General features: G+C 29.9%; 2 protein-coding genes across 2 annotated transcripts; both read right to left on the bottom strand.

The window, feature by feature from the left end:
• Positions 1 to 3,973: 3,973 nt before the first annotated feature.
• On the bottom strand, positions 3,974 to 14,494 carry LOC135954977 (uncharacterized). The gene is made up of 6 exons (XM_065505241.1): positions 14,386 to 14,494; positions 13,996 to 14,071; positions 10,538 to 10,738; positions 9,659 to 10,450; positions 9,351 to 9,578; positions 3,974 to 4,588 (listed from the first exon to the last, which is right to left on the bottom strand). The coding sequence occupies exons 1-6, from the start codon at positions 14,443 to 14,445 to the stop codon at positions 4,407 to 4,409; spliced, it is 1,539 nt and encodes a 512-aa protein (XP_065361313.1). The 5' UTR covers positions 14,446 to 14,494; the 3' UTR covers positions 3,974 to 4,406.
• A 2,477-nt stretch (positions 14,495 to 16,971) lies between these two features.
• On the bottom strand, positions 16,972 to 18,331 carry LOC135954315 (cytochrome c oxidase assembly protein COX18, mitochondrial). Its single transcript, XM_065504432.1, has 3 exons — positions 17,780 to 18,331; positions 17,443 to 17,718; positions 16,972 to 17,373 (listed from the first exon to the last, which is right to left on the bottom strand). Exons 1-3 carry the CDS (start codon positions 18,314 to 18,316, stop codon positions 17,011 to 17,013), a joined length of 1,176 nt encoding a protein of 391 aa, XP_065360504.1. The 5' UTR covers positions 18,317 to 18,331; the 3' UTR covers positions 16,972 to 17,010.
• Positions 18,332 to 19,429: the final 1,098 nt, after the last annotated feature.

Here is a 19,429-nt window from a genome sequence, read left to right as displayed (position 1 = left end):
CACGTTCAAAAAATATCGCGATACTGGATCGCGGTCAATATACATATATTGAACGTGTAGCAGTGCCCTTAGAACTTAATAGTTTTTAAAATCCATTTTAAATTAGATATTTTTGGTGTTTCTACATATTTTGAAGTGGCCTTCCCAAACGCCAGATCTCTTTCCCATAGGAAATTGTACATCATAAAATACGAACTCAAAATTATAACTTGATGAAATTTTAAGAACATACATTTTTGAAAAATTTCAAGCTTAACTTGAGAATATCTAAATTTATATTGAGAAAAAATAAATTGAAATTCATATATCCAAATATTGAAATTCATAATTTAAATTCAGAGTAAAATCCAAATTAATATTGAAAATTCCAATAAGAAGATGAGAAATCCAATTTAATATTGAGAAAATATAAATTTTTATTCAGAAAAACAAGTCAATATTGAAATTAATATTCTAAATGAAATTCGGAATAGCAAATTAATATTGAGAAAAAAACAATTGAAATTAAACAAGTAAAATGGCTATATTCGGCTGTGCCGAATCTTATATACACTTCGGTAACGTATAACTACTTTAAGAAAAATATTAACAGCTTTTTTCGAAGAAAATTGAGATGAAACAAGAGAACTATATTCGGCTGTGCCGAATATTATATACCCTTCATCAAATTATACTCTAAAATAATTTTTTTAAATATTTTTAGGTAAACAAAATTTAATTTTTTTCCATAGTTTTTAATTTTTTTTTTTCAAAATTGCTTTTAATTTTTTCAAAATTTTCTTAAATTTTTTTTTTTTAATTTTTAAAATTATTTTTTTTAATTTTTAAAATTATAGAAAAACAATTTATGACAAAAAAAATTTGACCCATTGTAGGTCCAACTTACCTTATATAAATCGTTGTAATGGACTTTGAAATATCTATAATTGGATATCCATATTGTCTATATTAATGACTTAGTAATCCGGATATAGATAAAAAATAGGTCAAAAATCGAGGTTGTCCCGGGTTTTTCCTTATATCTCAGCTTTCTTAATTTTAAATAGCAACCCAGCCGTAAGAATTGCCGATATATTAATGTATCAATCATGTTTGTAAGTTATTTGTGGGCTATTGAAAGTTTGTAGGGTCGCAACTGAAAAATGTAAAAATTACAAACGGAATGACAAACTTGTATATACCCTTACCTTGTGAAGGGTATAAAAATGTTGGTGAAAAATATTCGAATGAAAAAGTTGAGGTAGTCACAGTTTTTTGCTTATATCCGTTTGTGAGCAGATTTTCTCGATTTTAAATAGCAATATAAATTTTGCAATAGAGGATTTTCATCCCATCAATTTCAATTTATGTTTTCTTAACATTAGTTTTGCATTTCTGAATTTAAAATTTGATAAAAACTGTTGAGAAAAAACAAATTCAAATTGAGAAACCCAAATTAGATCATCATTCAGAAACACGTCTGGAACACAATTTTCAAATGTTTGTATGAAAAACTTTTAAAACTTATTTCAAAACTGAGTGATTTTTATACTAAAATTTTAAAATTGTTTTCCATTCTTGTTTCTGAATCAGTCCCTAATTTAGATTTCTCAATTTCAATTTTTTTTTTCCATATTATTTGCTTTTCTGAATTTCAATTCGTTATTTTTCAATATTAATTTAGATTCTTTGATTTCAATTTGTATGTTCTCAATATTAATTTAATTTTCTCAATATTAATTTTTAATTTCTAAATTTCACCATAGGGCCTGATTCAGAAACATTTTTTTATGAAAAACTCTCGAAAATTTTTTAAAAACTGATTGTTTTTTATACAAAAAATTGAAAATTGTTTTGCTTTCGTTTTTTGATCGATACTTAATGAAAAAAATCTTGTAAGTTAATGTCTGAGAGAATTCTTATTGTCATAGTAATATTGTAGAATTCTATGGGGATAATTTTTGTGGAAGATCTTAACCCTCTAGCTCCTCTCTTTTGGGGTCAACTTGACCCTTTTTCCGAGAAAATAAAAAAAAGTCCTTTCAAAATTTTTAGGTTTATTTATTTTTTTATTTTGCTCGTTTTTTAAATATGGCGGAGGGGCGATATTTTTTTAGATTATCAGCTATATTTGCGATAAAATTACGAATAAAATAAAAAGAACTTGCTAACAGTTATCTCGTCCCAATAAAAAGTTACAAAAGTTGATTGTTTCCTTGAATTTTGAACGGTTTGCTACCTATGGACCTGAACAGGGAAAAAATGTAAAGTTTTTTAAATGTTTTTGCGATTTTGAAGATGAAGTTTTTTGGATTTTATATGTTCACACTTTTTGTTCTTTATGACAAGGACTTCAGAGAGTAAATCAAAATTCCGAACTGTTTGAACTGATATGAGCCTGAGAAAATTATCACTTTTTTGCAAAAATGACACCGAAGGCCCGAATCTTTGGGCCCATAAAAAAAAGTGCATGACTTTGGGCAAAACTGGGAGACACGGGTAGTAGTGTCCGTATATGGTTATATTTCCATGACTCCAAAAATTTTACACAGTGTTATACTAAATGAAAAAAAAAGTTGTAAGGTAATGTCTGAGAGAATTCTTATTGTCAGAGTTATATTGTAGATTTTTATGGGGATAATTTTTGTGGAAGATCTTAACCCTGTAGCTCCTCACTTTAGGGACCAATTTTACATTTTTTCGAGAAAATCAAAAAAAGTTCTTCCAAAAAGAACATTTAAGGATTAAAATATTCTACGAAAATTTTTGTTGAACAATTTCAAAGATAGCAAAGTTGTAAATAAAGCTTGGGACTCACATTTTTTTAAAAATCACCAAAAAATCCATTTATTATTGAAAGGAGATGAAATATAAAATATAAATAGTCCACATCTAAGTTATCTTTTTTAGTTCAACAGATATTTTGCTCAATTTATTTTTTCGTTTTTTAGATATGGATGTTCGAAATATTTTTTTTAGAATGCATATCAGCTATATCTATATATATAAAAATGAAATGGTCCATGTATGTAATGTCATAACGTGAGAACGGCTGGAGCGATTTGGCTGATTTTTTTTAATTCGATTCGAAATTTTCAGGAGATGGTTTGTAAAGAAAAAAAATTCCGGGTAAAACTCGGAAATTCTTTTTTTTTTTTTAGTCCAGCCAACTGTAATAAAAAAGCCCCCTAAAGTATGCTGTACAAATTTAGATATTTGCAAATAAATAAGAACATGCTGGTGTGAGTGGGTTGGAGAAACTTGAAGAACTAACATTAGTAAATGCTACCGGGCGAAGTCTTGGCGATCAACTAGTTTTCAATAAAATTACAAATAAAAAATGCCATTGATTTAGGGATATTTAGATCTAAATAAGTTCCAAATTTTGTTAAAGTAGGTCGTTTTAGAAGAAAAATAGTGACCCCCTGAAAATAAACTTTGGCATTTTCTAAAAATATCCCCCAAATATTTCGTGTTCTGCGATAACCATTATTGAGCTGGACCATAACCGATTGTGCGCGATATGTAGGAAGGTGTATAGATTTTTTAGATTAAAAAGTCAAATTATAATCTATAATTAATTTAAGAGAGGACGAAGTTTTTATTTTTTTATAATCAAATTTAGATTTTCGGAAGTTCAAAAGTGTATCGTAAACATTTCAAATTTGCAATCTACTTACTCTATGTAAAAAAAAAAACCTTAAAAATATACCGTTTTTTAAACTGATCATGCCTCATGGGTAAATGCATTGTAATTTTGTACTCATTTGCATGATTTTCACTAACATTCGTTAGTGAAATGTAAGGCAGTGACAAGATTAGTCTTTCAATTCATTCTATGATGATCAGTGATCGCCATCAGCCGTTAAACAACTTACAAGTGTATATGCTTGGGGGAGAGCATTTCTATTTCTTATCACTTTTATAAATACATAAATGTATTTATTTATTTATTTTTTTATTCATTCATTCGTTTATTTATTTATTTTCGGTGGCGCAAGTAAATACGACATAAACCAACCTTACAAACTAATTTGTTGATAAGAAAGATGCATTTAAATTTTAGTGTTTAAAATTTCATTTTCTGTGACTTCTACACGTATTTATGTAAATAATTCTTGACTCTAAATGTTGTTATTATGTTTTAAATAAACAATTACTCAGAATGTCAACTAAGATTAAATTAACACAAATATAAATAAATAAACTCTACAAATAATTACAAAAATATTTAAACATCTTATTTAGGTACTTTTATATTAAAAAAAAAGGAAAAGAAAATTAAGTTTTGTTTGAGAATAACATAAAGCAAAATGTACAATTGATCGTAAATTATAAGGAACTATTTATGTATGATGTATTATACTTTATTTATCTCATTATCATTATAATTATGTGTCTCTATTAAGTATCATAATTTTACATTTTCATTGCCTCTTTCTCGTCATACATTCACGAATTTCCAGATTGAATACCTCATTTCTTGGACAGAATTTGATATGCAGTTTACCATTATCGCAATGAACATATTTATACCAGCTTTCAGGATGTGGATATTTCATGGTTCCCGTTTTTTTACAATATACACCCAAGGAAACAGAGAATGATTCTGAAAATCAAAGAAGAAAAATATTATTAAAATGGACAATATGTGTTAATGCGTATTTATAAATATTATTAGTGAAATTATAATTTCACTAATAAAATACATATTAAGAAAATTAATACAAATTTTTTAGTGTGTAAAAATGCAATATTTTTAATGAACGGAGTTTTAAAGTGGCGTATTTTTGAATCTAATTGAGATATTGACTTGAAATTTTTTTTTTGTAAAACCAAAAATTAACTTATCTAAACAAAAAATTAGTTCGGAATAAATGTAGATCAAATTGGTCCTAATATTTGCAATCCTATTAAAATGTTGATACATATTTTAGTTTTAGAAACTCAATAAATATGTAATAAAATCTTTATTTATTAACAAACCTCAATGAAATTTTCAACTTATTTTAAAATTGTCATTCTAAATAACAAAATCTAAAAAAAAAACTTGTCAAAAGATCAAAGGTAATCCCGAAATTCCTAAAAAATTGGAGCGAAAATCCCACAAATTGTATTTTTTACATTTTTGCCCATATTATACACATTTCCTTCGGGATTGGGAAAATGCTTTGGGGATAAATAGGAAACATATCAAGGTTTCCAAAGATGCTTTCCCTTTTTTTATCCCAGCTTTGGGATTTTAAAACATGTGGCCCAAAGTTTAAATTTTGATAAAAAATAGGTCACATTCCGAAGGCCGTAGCGGCGACATACTCGAAAAATAAGACATCTTTTTTATACCAAAGTGTTCTTCGTAAAGATACCTTATAGAAAAATATAAAATTGTTATATGTTCTTAAAGAAAGTTTTTCTTTTAATTAAAAAAGAGTTAAGTCACCTTTTCGCCCAAAAACCAGCAAAAATCAACTATTTTTTGAATATTTAAATTGAAAATTGTTTATTTTTGAATCCATAATTGATATTGCTCTGAAATCTTTTGTATGTTATTCGTAATTTATAAATAAATAAAATCGAGTCCATTCGGTCCAAAAGTCCGACATATGTTTTTAAAAAGGGTAACAAGGTTTGGCAAAATTTAAAAATTTCAATTTTGAAATGCCTATAACTCGGAAGTTATAAGAGATAAATAGCACACGCAAGCATGTTTTTTCAAGACCTAGTCGAGCGCTTTCCAAAAATATAAAAAAAAACTTTGAAATCGGATGGGAAACAAAAAAATTGCATGTGTTTAAAAATTTTACATGTCGAAGGTACCCTTCTTTGAGCCCCCATAGCGCCACCCCTGGATCATTTGTATCGCCCAGTTTAATATCTTAAACTCGAATACTCCTTGGCTACGCCCACGGACTAGCCGTTTAGAAATACCAGATTTATTTCCAAAAACCACTGTGCAGTAGTTGATTAAGTATTTATTTTATGTTTCCCAAATATACGTCACAATACGCATTAAATTTTTTTTTGGATTTAAAAAGTTTGTTATGTTTTTAAAGAATAATAAAAAAAATAATTTTGAAAACATTAATTTGTATACATTTGAATCTCTACATTCGACCATTGCCTTAAGTAGGGTGCACGTTTATATCGATTTAAAACTGTATAATTGGAGTTTATTAGATAGATAAGTGAATTTGTTAAAGTGAATTGTAATTCATTTCCAATTCTTTTGAATTGAATTGATTTTGAATTCATTCAAATGATTTAAATTCTAAATTTTAGAATGAAAACAAAAATGAATTGCAATTCAATCAAATTCAACAGCAAATCTAGGGGGAATAAAAAATAAAAATTTAAGTTTCTTTTAGAAAATAAACAAAATTTTCCCATTTTGATAGGATTTTCGCCGATATCTAATAACTCAATTCCTATTCTGGCGCTACCTAACAATTGCAGTATATTGTTACGTTTTAACTTTTTCAAAACGTTGGTTTATTTCCTTTAAATAAACCGGATACTTTTGATTGCATACAAAAGCCGTTTAGTAGTTTGAAAATTGTAACAACTCTTTATTTATTTAAAACTAGTTTACCGCACCGGCTTTGCCCGGTAGCATTTACTAACGTTAGTTCTTCACCGGCCTGTTCTTATTTATTTGCAAATAAAATATCTAAATTTGTACTGCATACTTTAGGGAGCTTTTTTATTACAGTTGACTGGACTCAAAAAAAAAATCCGAGTTTTACCCGGAATTTTTTAATTTTTTTCTTTACAAACCATCTCCTGAAAATTTAGAATCGAATAAAAAAAAATCAGCCAAATCGCTCCAGCCGTTCTCACGTGATGCCATTACATACTGGACCATTTCATTTTTATATATATAGATTTGAAGGATATATACGATTCACTCTTACTTGATTTCTTTTTACAATCATTATCTTACTATGCAAACGTGCTAAGTACACTTTTTATGAAAATTGAGATTTTAATACAAAAAAAGAATCACTGCTTGCGTAAAAAAATAATACAATTATATCTTTTTTATAGCCTTCACCTTCGTGAGAAGGGTATATATGAGCTTGTCATTCCGTTTGTAATTTCCACAATATATTTGTCCGACCCTATAAAGTATATATATTCTGGATCCTTATAGATAGCGGAGTCGATTAAGCCATGTCCGTCTGTCTGTTGAAATCAACTTTCCGAAATCCCTAAATAACTTAAATACACGATTCATGCATTAATATCTCCGGAATTCTTCCGTCTCGGTTAAACGGAATTTAATATCGAGAAAATCGGAGCACAAAAGGCTGAGATTAAGGAAAAAACCAGGACAACCTCGATTTTTGACCTATATCTGGATTACTAAGTCATTAATATAGACTATATGGATATCTAATGATAGATATTTCAAAGACCTTTGCAACGACGTATAAAGACCATACATAGTAAGTTGGACCTACAATGAGTCAAAATCGGAAAAAAAAAATATTTTTAACCCGAATTTTTTTTAACCAAAAGTTTTTTTTCGCTAAATATTAAAAAAAAACAAGTAAGAGAGCTATATTCGGCTGGGCCGAATCTTATATACCCTTCATAGTGTTTATAAACCGGTTAACCGAAAAACCGGTTTTTCTTCGAAATCTCGGTTTTTTGCGAGCCGGTTAATTTGAAATGTTGATTTTCGGTTAACCGGTTTATCCGGTTTTTATCACTCGGTTATAATCGGTTTTTAAAATTTAGGTCTAAACTTAAGAAATCTCATGGTTTTGTGCATTTTTTATATTCATTGTACACACATTATTGGTCTGATTTGAAACCTAAACTAATGACTTACAATACAAACCTATTTAGAGCCATTATTACAACTTGCCGTTATAGTTAAAGGTAACTTTAAGCAATAGAAAAAGGTACCCTTAAAGGTCACTTTAACTATAACGGCAAGTTGTAATAATGGCCCTTAGATTGATATTTTTAAGAATTTCAATGATTCTAAATAGTAGAGGACGATAGGTTTACTTAAAAACTTTTTCAGAAGAAATTGCACATAATGAAACTATTAAAAATTAAATTCCACATAATTCTAGAAGGTAATCTAAATCTTCGTTAGCTTAGTGTACAAAGTCCTTTTCAGAAATATTACAGGAGAGACAAAAAACGTTCTAAAATCCATGATTTGAAATATTTATGAGATCTGATAATGGAGTTTTATTACTTACATATTTGGTATGATTTATAATGACAAATAAACAGTAAGAAGAAGTGCGTTTGCATATTATAGGTCCTTTTTTGGGACTTGTAACATTTTCTGTTTCATATCAGAAAGTCGAGGTGATAATAAATTTCAAAATTATCAAATTTTTAATTAAAAAATTGATTTACATTTTTTGGTTGAAATTTAATGAATAAACCAATAATTAAAACAAGTATCATATAGTTAGTAAAATATTTATACTCAATTCCATTAGACTGAGATAATAATTTTGAAATTTTTACAAAACAAAATGGACTTAGCACTTTTGTATATTCATAGTTATTTATATTAACAATTCCTGACAACTAAAAACTAAAAATTTTAAAGCTGTGTATACTTTATAGGAAATTTTATGTTTTTACACATATATGACGGTTAACCGGTTTAACCGGTTTTTTCGATGTCGGTTAACCGAAAAACCGGTTTTTTAAAAAAGGCCAATTTTCGGTTAACCGACAAACCGGTTTTTTAAAAAGTCGGTTTTTTATAAACACTAACCCTTCACCAATATTTTAAGGTAAAATATCCATATTGTCTCTACTAATGACTTAGTATTCCAGATATAGGTCAAAAATCGAGGTTGTCCTGGTTTTTTCCTCATATCTCAGCCATTTGTGGACCGATTTTGCTGATTTTAAATAGGAAACTTCTCGAAAGCATGTCTGACAGAATTATTGAAGATTTGGATCCCGAAGATATCAGGGGTCTTCAGAAAATTGATTTCAACAGACAGACAGACGGACATGGCTTAATCGACTCCGCTATCTATAAGGATCCAGAATATATATACTTTATAGGGTCGGAAATGAAAAATGTAGAAATTACAAACGGAATGACAAACTTATATATACCCTTCTTACGAAGGTGAAGGGTATAATGAAAAAACAAAAAAAAAATTAAATTTAAAAAAAAAAAAATTTTAAAAAACAATTCAAAAATTTTTTTTAAAAAAAATTAAAAAACTACTTTGGAAAAAAAATATAAATTTTGTTTACCTAGAAATATTTAAAATTTTTATTCTGAAGTATAATTTGGTGAAGGGTATATAAGGTTTGGCACAGCCGAATATAGCTCTCTTGTAATTATATTTTATTAATATAGATAGATATACATTAATTACCTTCAGTATCCTTATTGTCATTTTTTGGCAGGCACACAATATGATCATTTTCATCCATCTCACTCTGCAAACCGCATTTACCTTTACGAAAACTAAAAATTTCACCAGTTGAACAGGTCTCTATATTGGTGCCAGCTGGGGAGCACTTTATGTATTTGGTACAATAAATGGGATGTATAAAGGTACCAACTAAATCTGCTGGACATTTTAGCAAAGTTAAACTGTCATCTTAGAATCGAAATGAATATGGAATAGTATGTTTATAAATGTCTGAAAATCATTTTGAAATTAGAAAAAAAAAAACTTACTAGATCTTGTTTCAATTGTGGATTCGGCAGTGTAATTATTTTGAATACGTGGTAATGTTGTAAATGAATTTGTTAAATTTGGTTCACAAAATTTACTAAAAATATCATAAACAAAACCAGTACGACAGGATTCAGCATATAAGCGGCCGTCAGCACATTGCAAGTACTTCTCATTACTAAACGGATGAGGAAAGAGGCCAAATAAGTCCATTGGACAGTAGATTATATCGTTAGAGTTAGCAGGACCATTGGATTCAGTTGGTGTTGGTTTAGGGTATATTGTACTATCAGGCTTAGCAGGAACATTGGATTCAGTTGTTGTTGGATTAGGGTATATTGTATCATCAGGCTTTGCAGGACCATTGGAATCAGTTGGAGTTGGTATAACGACATGATCATTAGGTGGTACCAGTTTTTCAGGCAGACAGATTCCTTGGCTGATACTAAATAGTTCCGAAGGACCACAGTCTAATACTTTTAACTCACCCCAAGAACATTTTATATATTTTCTGGCATTAAATGGATAGTAAAATTGTCCTTGATTTGTGGAGGGGCATTTGTGTAAATATTTGTACAGGTCATCGTTATTCGGTTGTTCGGTTTGCGCTACATCTACTGTTCTTATACATAGTCCCTGTGTTTTATTGAATTGCATACCAAAGGGACATATTTTTATAATAGTCTTAGGTTGTATGCATTCCAGGTAATAAGTATTATGAAAAGAGTAAGGATATTTTCCTACAGTGCCATGAGGACATGCAATATCGAAAATTTCCTTCGGCTGGGGGATATCTATAAATTTTTTATTTTGTTTTTTTACAAGTAATAAGTAAATCCAATAACTAGATACATATATTTTTTAAAAAAATCTCTACTTACGGTAGTTGGTGGTATTCCAGTAGTCACACTTTACTTTATGTTTATGATCGCAAATCGCTCGATCTTTATCGAATGCTGTACCGGGAGCACAATTCTTTTTAAACTTGCCTCCGTTATAACACTCTATAAATTTTGTACAGTCATTAGGGTAGGTATGATATGATACATATGGTCCTTTCCTGCAGGTAAATGTTGAAAATTCTACAAGAATAGAGTTTTTAAGTTAACAAAAATATGGAAAGACTGAGTCCAAAACATGTAAGAAAATATGGTCGGTCAAGCCCGACCATATAATACCCTACACTAAGTTAAAGAGCAAAAACATTTTTTTCTTTTAAAATTTCAATAATTTATATTTTTGAGTGATTTTCGGAAGTGGTCCTTATATGGGAGCTATGACCAGTTATGGACCTACCACCATGAAATTAGGACGTGTGATTTATGTCTATATGAAAGTTAACTGTGTTGAATTTTGTGTGTATACCAAAATTTTTAAGCGATTTATGCAAGTTAATGTGATTTTCGGAAGCGGGTCTATATGGAAGTTATGACTAATTATGGACCTATCGTAACAAAATTTGGTGACATAAATTTTGTATATATAAAACTTATTTGGAACGATATTTGTGTATATACCTACATAAATTAAACATTTATGACCGATAAAGTCCAATTTCGGAAGGACATTTGTATGGGGGCTAGCTGAAATAATGGACCGATTTCAGCTAGTTTCAACAGGCTTGGCCCTTGGGCCGAAAAACTAATATGCACCGAATTTGATCGAAATATCTTCAAAATTGCGACCTGTACTGTGTGCACAAGGTTTACATGGACAGACAGCCAGCCAACCAGACGGACGGACTGACGTACATCGCACAGTGGTATGAGAATAAAAAAAGAGGGAAATAAATCTGTAACTTCTAAACCCTTACGCCGATTTGAATGAAATTTCACATGCGCAAAGAGGAAGTGTAGCCGAATTTAAGTTTTGAATTTGGACCTCATGAGCCCACCAGGAGTGGGACCAGGGGTTCCCAAAGTAGGACACCTCGGGTATGTTGAATTTTTAAAATGATCCTATTTCTTCGTTTGTGTTCCGATTTAAAAATTACACATTACACTCGACTACACTTCCTCTTTGCGCATGTGAAATTTCATTCAAATCGGCGTAAGGGTTTAGAAGTTACAGATTTATTTCCCTCTTTAATCGACTGAGAAAGTGATTCTAAGTCGATCGGTATACTTTAAGGTGGGTGTTAGACTAATATTTTTGGGCGTTACAAACATCTGCACAAACGCATAATACCCTCCCCACTATGGTGGTGTAGGGTATAAAAAATAAGAAAAGGGAAAAAAACTTCCTCCCGAGGAATATTTTTTCATAATTGGACTGTTAGTGTTGCCATACTTATCAACAATGCTAATAACCATATGCTATCAACATTGTTGATAAGTAGAACCTTCTACTGATGGACATGTTTATAAATCACTTTATGAGTCGATTAAGCGATGTCCATCCGTCCGTCTGGTCGGCTGGCTGGCTGGATGTCCATGTAAACCTTGTGCGCAGAGTACAGGCCGCAATTTTGAAGATATTTCGATCAAATTTGGTACATATTATTTTTTCGGCTCAAGGACCAAGCCTATTGAAACTGGCTGAAATCGGTCCATTATTTCACTTAGCCCCCATACAAATGTACTCCCGAAATTGGACTTCATCGGTCATAAATGTATAATTTATATATGTATCTCCACAAATTCCGCTCCAAATAAGTTTTATATACACAAAATTTATGTCACCAAATTTTGTTACGATCGGTCCATAATTAGTCATAGCTCCCATATAGACCCGCTTCCGAAAATCACTTTAACGTGCATAAATCGCTTAAAAATGTTGGTAAACACACAAAATTCAACATAGTTAACTTTAATATAGACATAAATCACACGACCTAATTTCATGGTGATCGGTCCATAATTGGCCATAGCCCCCATATAACCCCACTTCCGAAAATCTCTCAAAAATATAAATTATTGAAATTTTAAAAGAAAAATGTTTTTTGCTCTTTTACTTAGTGTAGGGTATTATATGGTCGGGCTTGACCGACCATACTTTCTTACTTGTTTTAACATTGAATTTGAATAGAAAAAATGGGAAAAGTGTAAAAACTCCTGTGGAATTTTTTTTTCATAATTGGGTTGTAAATGTTTAAGCTGCTTGCATATATTCTAGAATTCAAATATAAGATTATTGACCGTTAAGAACAATCTAGGCTACTCAGATGCTGATGACAGTCTGTATAAATAGTGAATGCGGTTGCAGTAGTGAATGAGTCTAATTTGAAGCATCGTTAAGTAAAGATATCAACTGCATACGAGTGTATGCTTGTAAAGTTTGTGTAATGTGTGTATTTCTGCGAATTTATAAACTTGTATAAAAACACTGAGTGACTATTTAAAACTAAACTGCTTTTATTTGCAATCAAAAGTATCCTGTTTATTTAAAGAAAATAAACCAACGTTTTAAAAAGGTTAAAACGTAACAATATGTTTATAAATAGAGGCGCTATTAATTATCACTATGCAACAAATGAAGACTTTTGGAAAAACACACGTTAACGACAGTATAGGTTCTCTACTACCAAATGGTAGTAAAACCCTATACTCAGTTTGGCGATTTTGGTGACAAATTTTTTTTATGGGCCTCCAAATATACTGAAAATTAGTGGGCCCTCGAAAAAAGGTGTCATCAGTATTTATATATGTATGTCAATAATATAGCTAAGAGTCCACCAAACATTTTTGTCCAACAAATATCTTTTTTCCAGGGATTCCATATTTAGCAAAGTGAAAATATCAATGCAATGTTAACGTGTCTAGCCACTCTAAATAGCACATAAAGATCTCTTTGTACCTTAATCGGAATCACCAAGTCTGAATTAGCTGTTGGCCAAAAACTAATGACACCTTTTTTTGAAGGCCCACTAATATTCAGAATCTTTAGAGGCCCATAAAAAAAATTTCACCAAAATCGTCAAACTGAGTAGTAGTAGCATCGAACTTATACTGTCATGACCGTGTGTTTTTTGCATTGTTGCACTGTTTAATTAGTCATTGCTCATATATAAGTCCTACTTCCGGAAATCACTTTAACAAGCATAAATGTCTTAAAACTAAATAAATAAAATTTAACACAAATTAGTTCCATATATACACAAATTATGTCATCTAATTTTATAAGGATCGGTCCATAATTAGTCACAGTTCCCATATAAGGCTCACTTTCCGAAATCCCTTTAACATGCACAAATATTTTACAAGTATTAATATTGAGATAATTAATTCAAATTAATTCTATATGCATATAAATCATGCTACTCAATTTGTTTGCCATTGGTCCATAAATTGCTCATATACTCGGTCGGCCTTGACCGACTAACTTTATTACTTATTTTTACCTTTTTGAGGTGCATACAAATTTATTGAATGATCTCCATGCTGTAGATGAATGATACTATGGCCAGAAATTACTTGCTGAAAGCAAAAAAAATTTAGAATTAATCATAATGAGAATATTTGTGATAACTAGACAGCTGCTAACTCTGCCCTAAATTTGTACATAAAAATGATAGCACAGACACTTCCATTATGCATTGATTGATCCATAGATCTTTCGAATGAAATGGAATCAGATAAATTTGATAGCAATTTGACACTCATATGACTTCAAACTTAATTTTTTACCATTCAACTCAAATGAGTTTAATTGTTCACATTATTTACAAGTTAAATGTTCATATTAACAATTAAATGTTCATATTTTTTTATTGCTTAAATTCACTACTAACCGATTTAACTAAAATTATAAAAAATATGAGAATTATATAAAATAACAATGAAGTTTTCATTATTTGTTTTAAATTTTAACTTAAGGTCTTAATTGATAGCGGAGCACTTTGCGAATGAAAGCAAATAATTATTATAGAAATATGTTAATGGACAATCTTGCATTAGTTAATTTAATCTTTATTAATAAATATTTACCTCTCTCATATAACTTAATTAAAGAAAACATAAGAGCGCAGTGTACATATTGATATTTGTTAGTACGAGTTCATTCTGAAATCATTTGAGTTGATTATTAAAAAAAAACAAATTGATAAATTGTTTTTAAAATAGTTGGTATAAATATTTAAATATGCATTATTTTTATATGATTGTAATATTGCTTTAAATAAATCTTTGTTAGTCATTAAAAATGTAATAGATTTTATTAATTATAGTCATAGATATTACAGAGTGTTAACAGAAAATTGTATAAAACAATTTTATCTCACATACCCAATAAACCAGAGAACTATACAAACTCTATGATAGTGAAAACTATATATATTACCTTATGGGGGCGATTATAATATATTTTGTTATTGAAAACGATATTGTTACGAAATTGCATTATCAATTTGAATCTGTAACGGCTGCTTGCAACATTCATCATGTTTATAAACATTTGTTTATAAGTATGACAATATTAACTGTGAAATATAACATCGAGTTTTTTCCGTTAGATTATTCATGAGGCTTCTAGAAGATTATGCTGTGTCATCGAGTTGTGAGTCAGTCATTATAACGTAGGCACTGTAAGATTTAACATTAACCGTATTACCAGTGTGTTTTTAAAGTGTATAAAATAAGTGTGTGTGTTAAAGAGCGACTATTTAAATTGTTGTGTAAATTTGAAAAGATAAAGAGTTGTTACAATTTTAAAACTACTTGGCGCTTTGATTTGCAATTTAAATTTTATTTAAAGGAAATAAACCACATTTTAAAAAGGTAAAATTTGCAAATAATTTGCATCTAATAAAACAGGTTTTATACAAATTGTATCTCAAAATTTTTTATTAATATCTTGTGTCATAGAGAATAGACATAGAGCGGAAACTCTCCTGTCAAAGACCTAACTCAGTTGTCAGAAACCTAGTTGGTGAGAATGTATTAGTAGAAAAACCTATGTGAAAACAAAAACAACACTCGTATGTGTGATTATTTTGAGTAATTTTTTTGTTTGAGTTTTTTTTCTAGTTTCTGCTCTATGTTACTCTATGTCTGGTGTCTTTAGTTTTGTTTACACATCTCACAAGGGTGTTGAATTCACACGGCATAGATAAATACACATTGATTGGAAACTCTCATGTCAAAGACCTAACTCAATTGTCAAAAACCGAAAAAAACAACATTCGTCCGATTATTTGTATATTTCTATGGTTCAAACAACATACAAAAGCGGAAAACAAAACGAACATAAACTCATTTAAATTGTGGGTAATAAATACCTACTTGAACCTTTTTTGTGATGAATTATAGACGTGTGCTTAATATGTAGTTCAAATCAATGACCGCACATTTTAGTTCTAGTTCTTTCTATTTGAACTACCTATCTGTAGAAGAACAGGAAGCGAGAGATTATTTGATAGATAATATTTAAACATTTCTTTTATAATAAAATATTAAAAATGTTACTCTGTTCACAAATAGAAAAAACAGATTGATACTACATAGAGCTAAAGTGCTCATTGGGTTTTTAATATCGTTTAATGACGACAACGGATTCTATCCATTATGACCCATATTTATTCGGCATTATGTCAGACTTCTTATAAAAAAAACTCGAAAACAACAAGGACATGTATTTAGTTCAGAGCGTACATATGGATAATTTTAGTATGTGTGAGGGTGACCCCGTTTATATGGAAGAAAAATAAGATGTCCATTTTCCCAACAATAATAAAAAAATTCTCAAAAATTTTGTCCAGGCATCAGTATTTGGTGATCTGGATCAAAAAATAAAAATATAATTTTTCAAGGTTTTTATGACCTCTATCCAAATCAAATCTTTTGGTGTAAAAAAATATTTTTTTCCGATTTTGACCCATTGTAGGTCCAACATACTATTAATGACTTAGTAATCCAGATATAGGTAAAAAATCGAGGTTGTCCTGGTCTTTTCCTTATATCTCAAAATTCCGGAGATATTGATGTATGAATCCTGTATGTAAGTTAATTGAGGGCTTCAGAAAGTTGATTTCAACCGACAGACCGACTCCGCTATCCATAAGGATCCGGAATATATATACTTTATAGGCTCTGAAAATTATATTGTGGAAATTACAAACGGAATGACAAACTTATATATACCCTTCTCAAGAAGGTGAAGGGTATAAAAATAATCCTAATTTCATAAGCATTCCATTCCATAATTCATTTATGATTACTATTAACTGATTAACGATGGTATGATCAGTGTTAAAAAATTTGGTTTTTGTCTGTGCTAGTTAAATTTGAATTTATATTCACATGGCAACATTAAAAAAATGTTTTTAATAATTTAAAAAAATATTAGTCGTTATATAATCTTTTAGAATTATCATGGTTGGTTCCATATTAAAGCTATAAAAAAAACACAACGATTTCCTTTATTTCCTTTTAATTTCTGTCGAAGATTTTGTTTTATCACCAGCTTTTTTCTCGATGACTTTAACTTCTTCAATTGGCAGTTTCTCATAGCCGGTTCGTTGTTTCATTTTCGACCACAAATGTTCGTAGGGATTTTCCAGTTCACTTTGTATTTTTGGTATACCAAAAGCTCTTTTAACTTGAGGAGAGGCTAACACAAGATTTTGCACTAAACCATACGAACTTGAAGCCACCCAATAGACGGTAAGGGCCGAGGGTACAGTACATGCTACAGGAACCATAACAAGACTTAGGCCACGAAAAACATTTGTTATAATGTTGTGAAAACGTGTAGGAGGTAGAGTGCGCATCATTGATTGCATCTGTAATAATTAAATAAAGAAAATTTAATAAATGATTTAAATTGTATGCTACCATCACAATAGTTTTACCTCAATAATACCCAGATTAATAAGACCTAATGTAACTGGTAGTATATAAGAATTATCCACTTGTGTCAAATTGGGTATCCAACCAAAACCACCAACAGTCAATTCGGTGGCTACAATTTGAGCTTGCAGTGATGTGGGATCCGGCATCAAATTAACCAAATTACGTAAAGCCATAGATTGAAAAATCCACAGGGGTATTTGGCCCCATAAAACAATAAAAGTTTTGGCAGGATGGCAATTATCTCTTACCACCAGTTTATTCCACTGTTTTCTAATCTGCAAATTAATTAAAATTTTATAAGCATTAAGAATCCTTTATCATTAATAAATAACTCACAGATCTCTGGTAAACTAATTTAGTTTGTTTTTCCGTCCACTTAAATTTCCTCATGGCCATGGCAGCCTCTCTTTTCAATTCCTCTACAATGGCCGGCATTTCTAGAGATATTTTTTCAATTCTAGCAGTTATTTTATGCTGATATATTGTCAGAGGCAAAGTTACTACTGTACGAAATAGAAATGTTGTAAAAACTATAGATGCCCACCATGGTAAACCGGTGTAATCGTGTATTTCAATTAGACCCTGTTGCACATAAGCCACTGGCGTGCTAGTCGACAAGGACTGATAAAAACTTGCAAAGAAGCCAGGATCAACAGGAGCTACAGTGGCAGCAGCAGCTACCTCAGTTGAATTAAAACGTAGGGATAATTTGTTTAGCTGTCGGTAGTTCTCATCTCGCCTGTGACCTCTGTATTGTTGTGTGACACAACTAAAATTACGCTTCACCACTGCATCCACATGGTTTAATTGTACTACTCTTTTTGCACATCCCAAATTTAAACTTTTTATTGAAGTTTTTAGTAAGTGATTCATTTTTGTAAAGAATTATACTAAGTTAACTTTAAGTTTAATTCATAATTAACAAAATTGCTTAAATAACAACGGTTTTGCAAATATGTTATGCGATAGAAATAAAATCAAAACAAAGCACAGCTGTTTAACAGTGATGCCCAGTTTTTTTTTCTTTGAGTGTTCAACAGGGTGGTGTAGTAAATCATTGCCAGGCACAAATGTTAATGCTGGAAAACAAATTAAAATTAATAAATAAAAAATTTAAGTAAATATATGGAAATATTATTTATATATCGTCACATAATAACTCATTTGGCTCATGATAATGTATATTTATATAAAATCTACATTCCACATATGGAAGATATACTGATTATAATTAATAGATACTGTAATAAGTCCCATTTTACAATGCAGAAATTGAAAGGCAGACATTTTTCTCATTCTCTTTTGAACTAACCTAAATCTGTGTAATACACACTCTACCTCTTCAACCCCTCGCCAACAAACTTCGTCTGTCTTCCTTTCAATTTCTGCATTGTAAAAGGGTACTAATTAATATCAACACCAAAAAATGGAGGATGGCTTCCATTACACCTAAATTACTCTTTGAACTCTAAACTAGCGTTATCGAAATATGTAATCGAAAATACTGTTCACAAATGTTCAAAAAATGTTGAGTACGCCCAAAAATCATAACTTTAAAGGCGTTTTAGAAATGGTTCATCTCACCAATTTTATCTCAATTATTTTGGAAATCATTTGAAAGCATTTTACAAAATAAATGTTTGATTTTAACTGATACCATTTGAAGATAATGGTCCAGATTTAGATAATTGCTTCTATGTTATAAAATTGTAATTGAATTCAAATATAATGGTTTCTAACTGCTGGTTTCCATTTGCATCATGTTTCTCAACATTTCTATTTCTGATGAAAATGTTGTTTACCAGCCGATTAACAGCAGTTAACATAACTGTGGACATAGCTGTGGAACATACAACATTGAATAAAAGCTTTGAGTTTATCATTGTAGAAATAGAACTTTCATGAGTGTGACTATTTAAAATGTTTTATAAATTTGAATAAATAAAGATTTGTTACAATTTTAAATTACTAAACTGCATATATTAG

Source organism: Calliphora vicina, chromosome 3, assembly GCF_958450345.1.
Source record: "Calliphora vicina chromosome 3, idCalVici1.1, whole genome shotgun sequence".
In the NCBI taxonomy this organism is placed as follows: domain Eukaryota; kingdom Metazoa; phylum Arthropoda; class Insecta; order Diptera; family Calliphoridae; genus Calliphora; species Calliphora vicina.
This window is presented reverse-complemented; position numbering and strand designations above follow the sequence as displayed.

What these genes read in the sequence shown, in the direction of transcription:
- LOC135954977 (XM_065505241.1), bottom strand. Translation starts at nt 14,445, where the DNA reads ATGAAAACTTCATTGTTATTTTATATAATTCTCATATTTTTTATAATT. An exon ending in CACAATTGAAACAAGATCTA is followed by an intron (nt 9,579 to 9,658) that starts GTAAGTTTTTTT and finishes TTCGATTCTAAG; the next exon opens with ATGACAGTTTAACTTTGCTA. An exon ending in TGACAATAAGGATACTGAAG is followed by an intron (nt 4,589 to 9,350) that starts GTAATTAATGTA and finishes TTTGATTTTCAG; the next exon opens with AATCATTCTCTGTTTCCTTG.
- LOC135954315 (XM_065504432.1), bottom strand. Translation starts at nt 18,316, where the DNA reads ATGAATCACTTACTAAAAACTTCAATAAAAAGTTTAAATTTGGGATGT. An exon ending in AATTAGTTTACCAGAGATCT is followed by an intron (nt 17,719 to 17,779) that starts GTGAGTTATTTA and finishes ATTAATTTGCAG; the next exon opens with ATTAGAAAACAGTGGAATAA. An exon ending in TTAATCTGGGTATTATTGAG is followed by an intron (nt 17,374 to 17,442) that starts GTAAAACTATTG and finishes TAATTATTACAG; the next exon opens with ATGCAATCAATGATGCGCAC.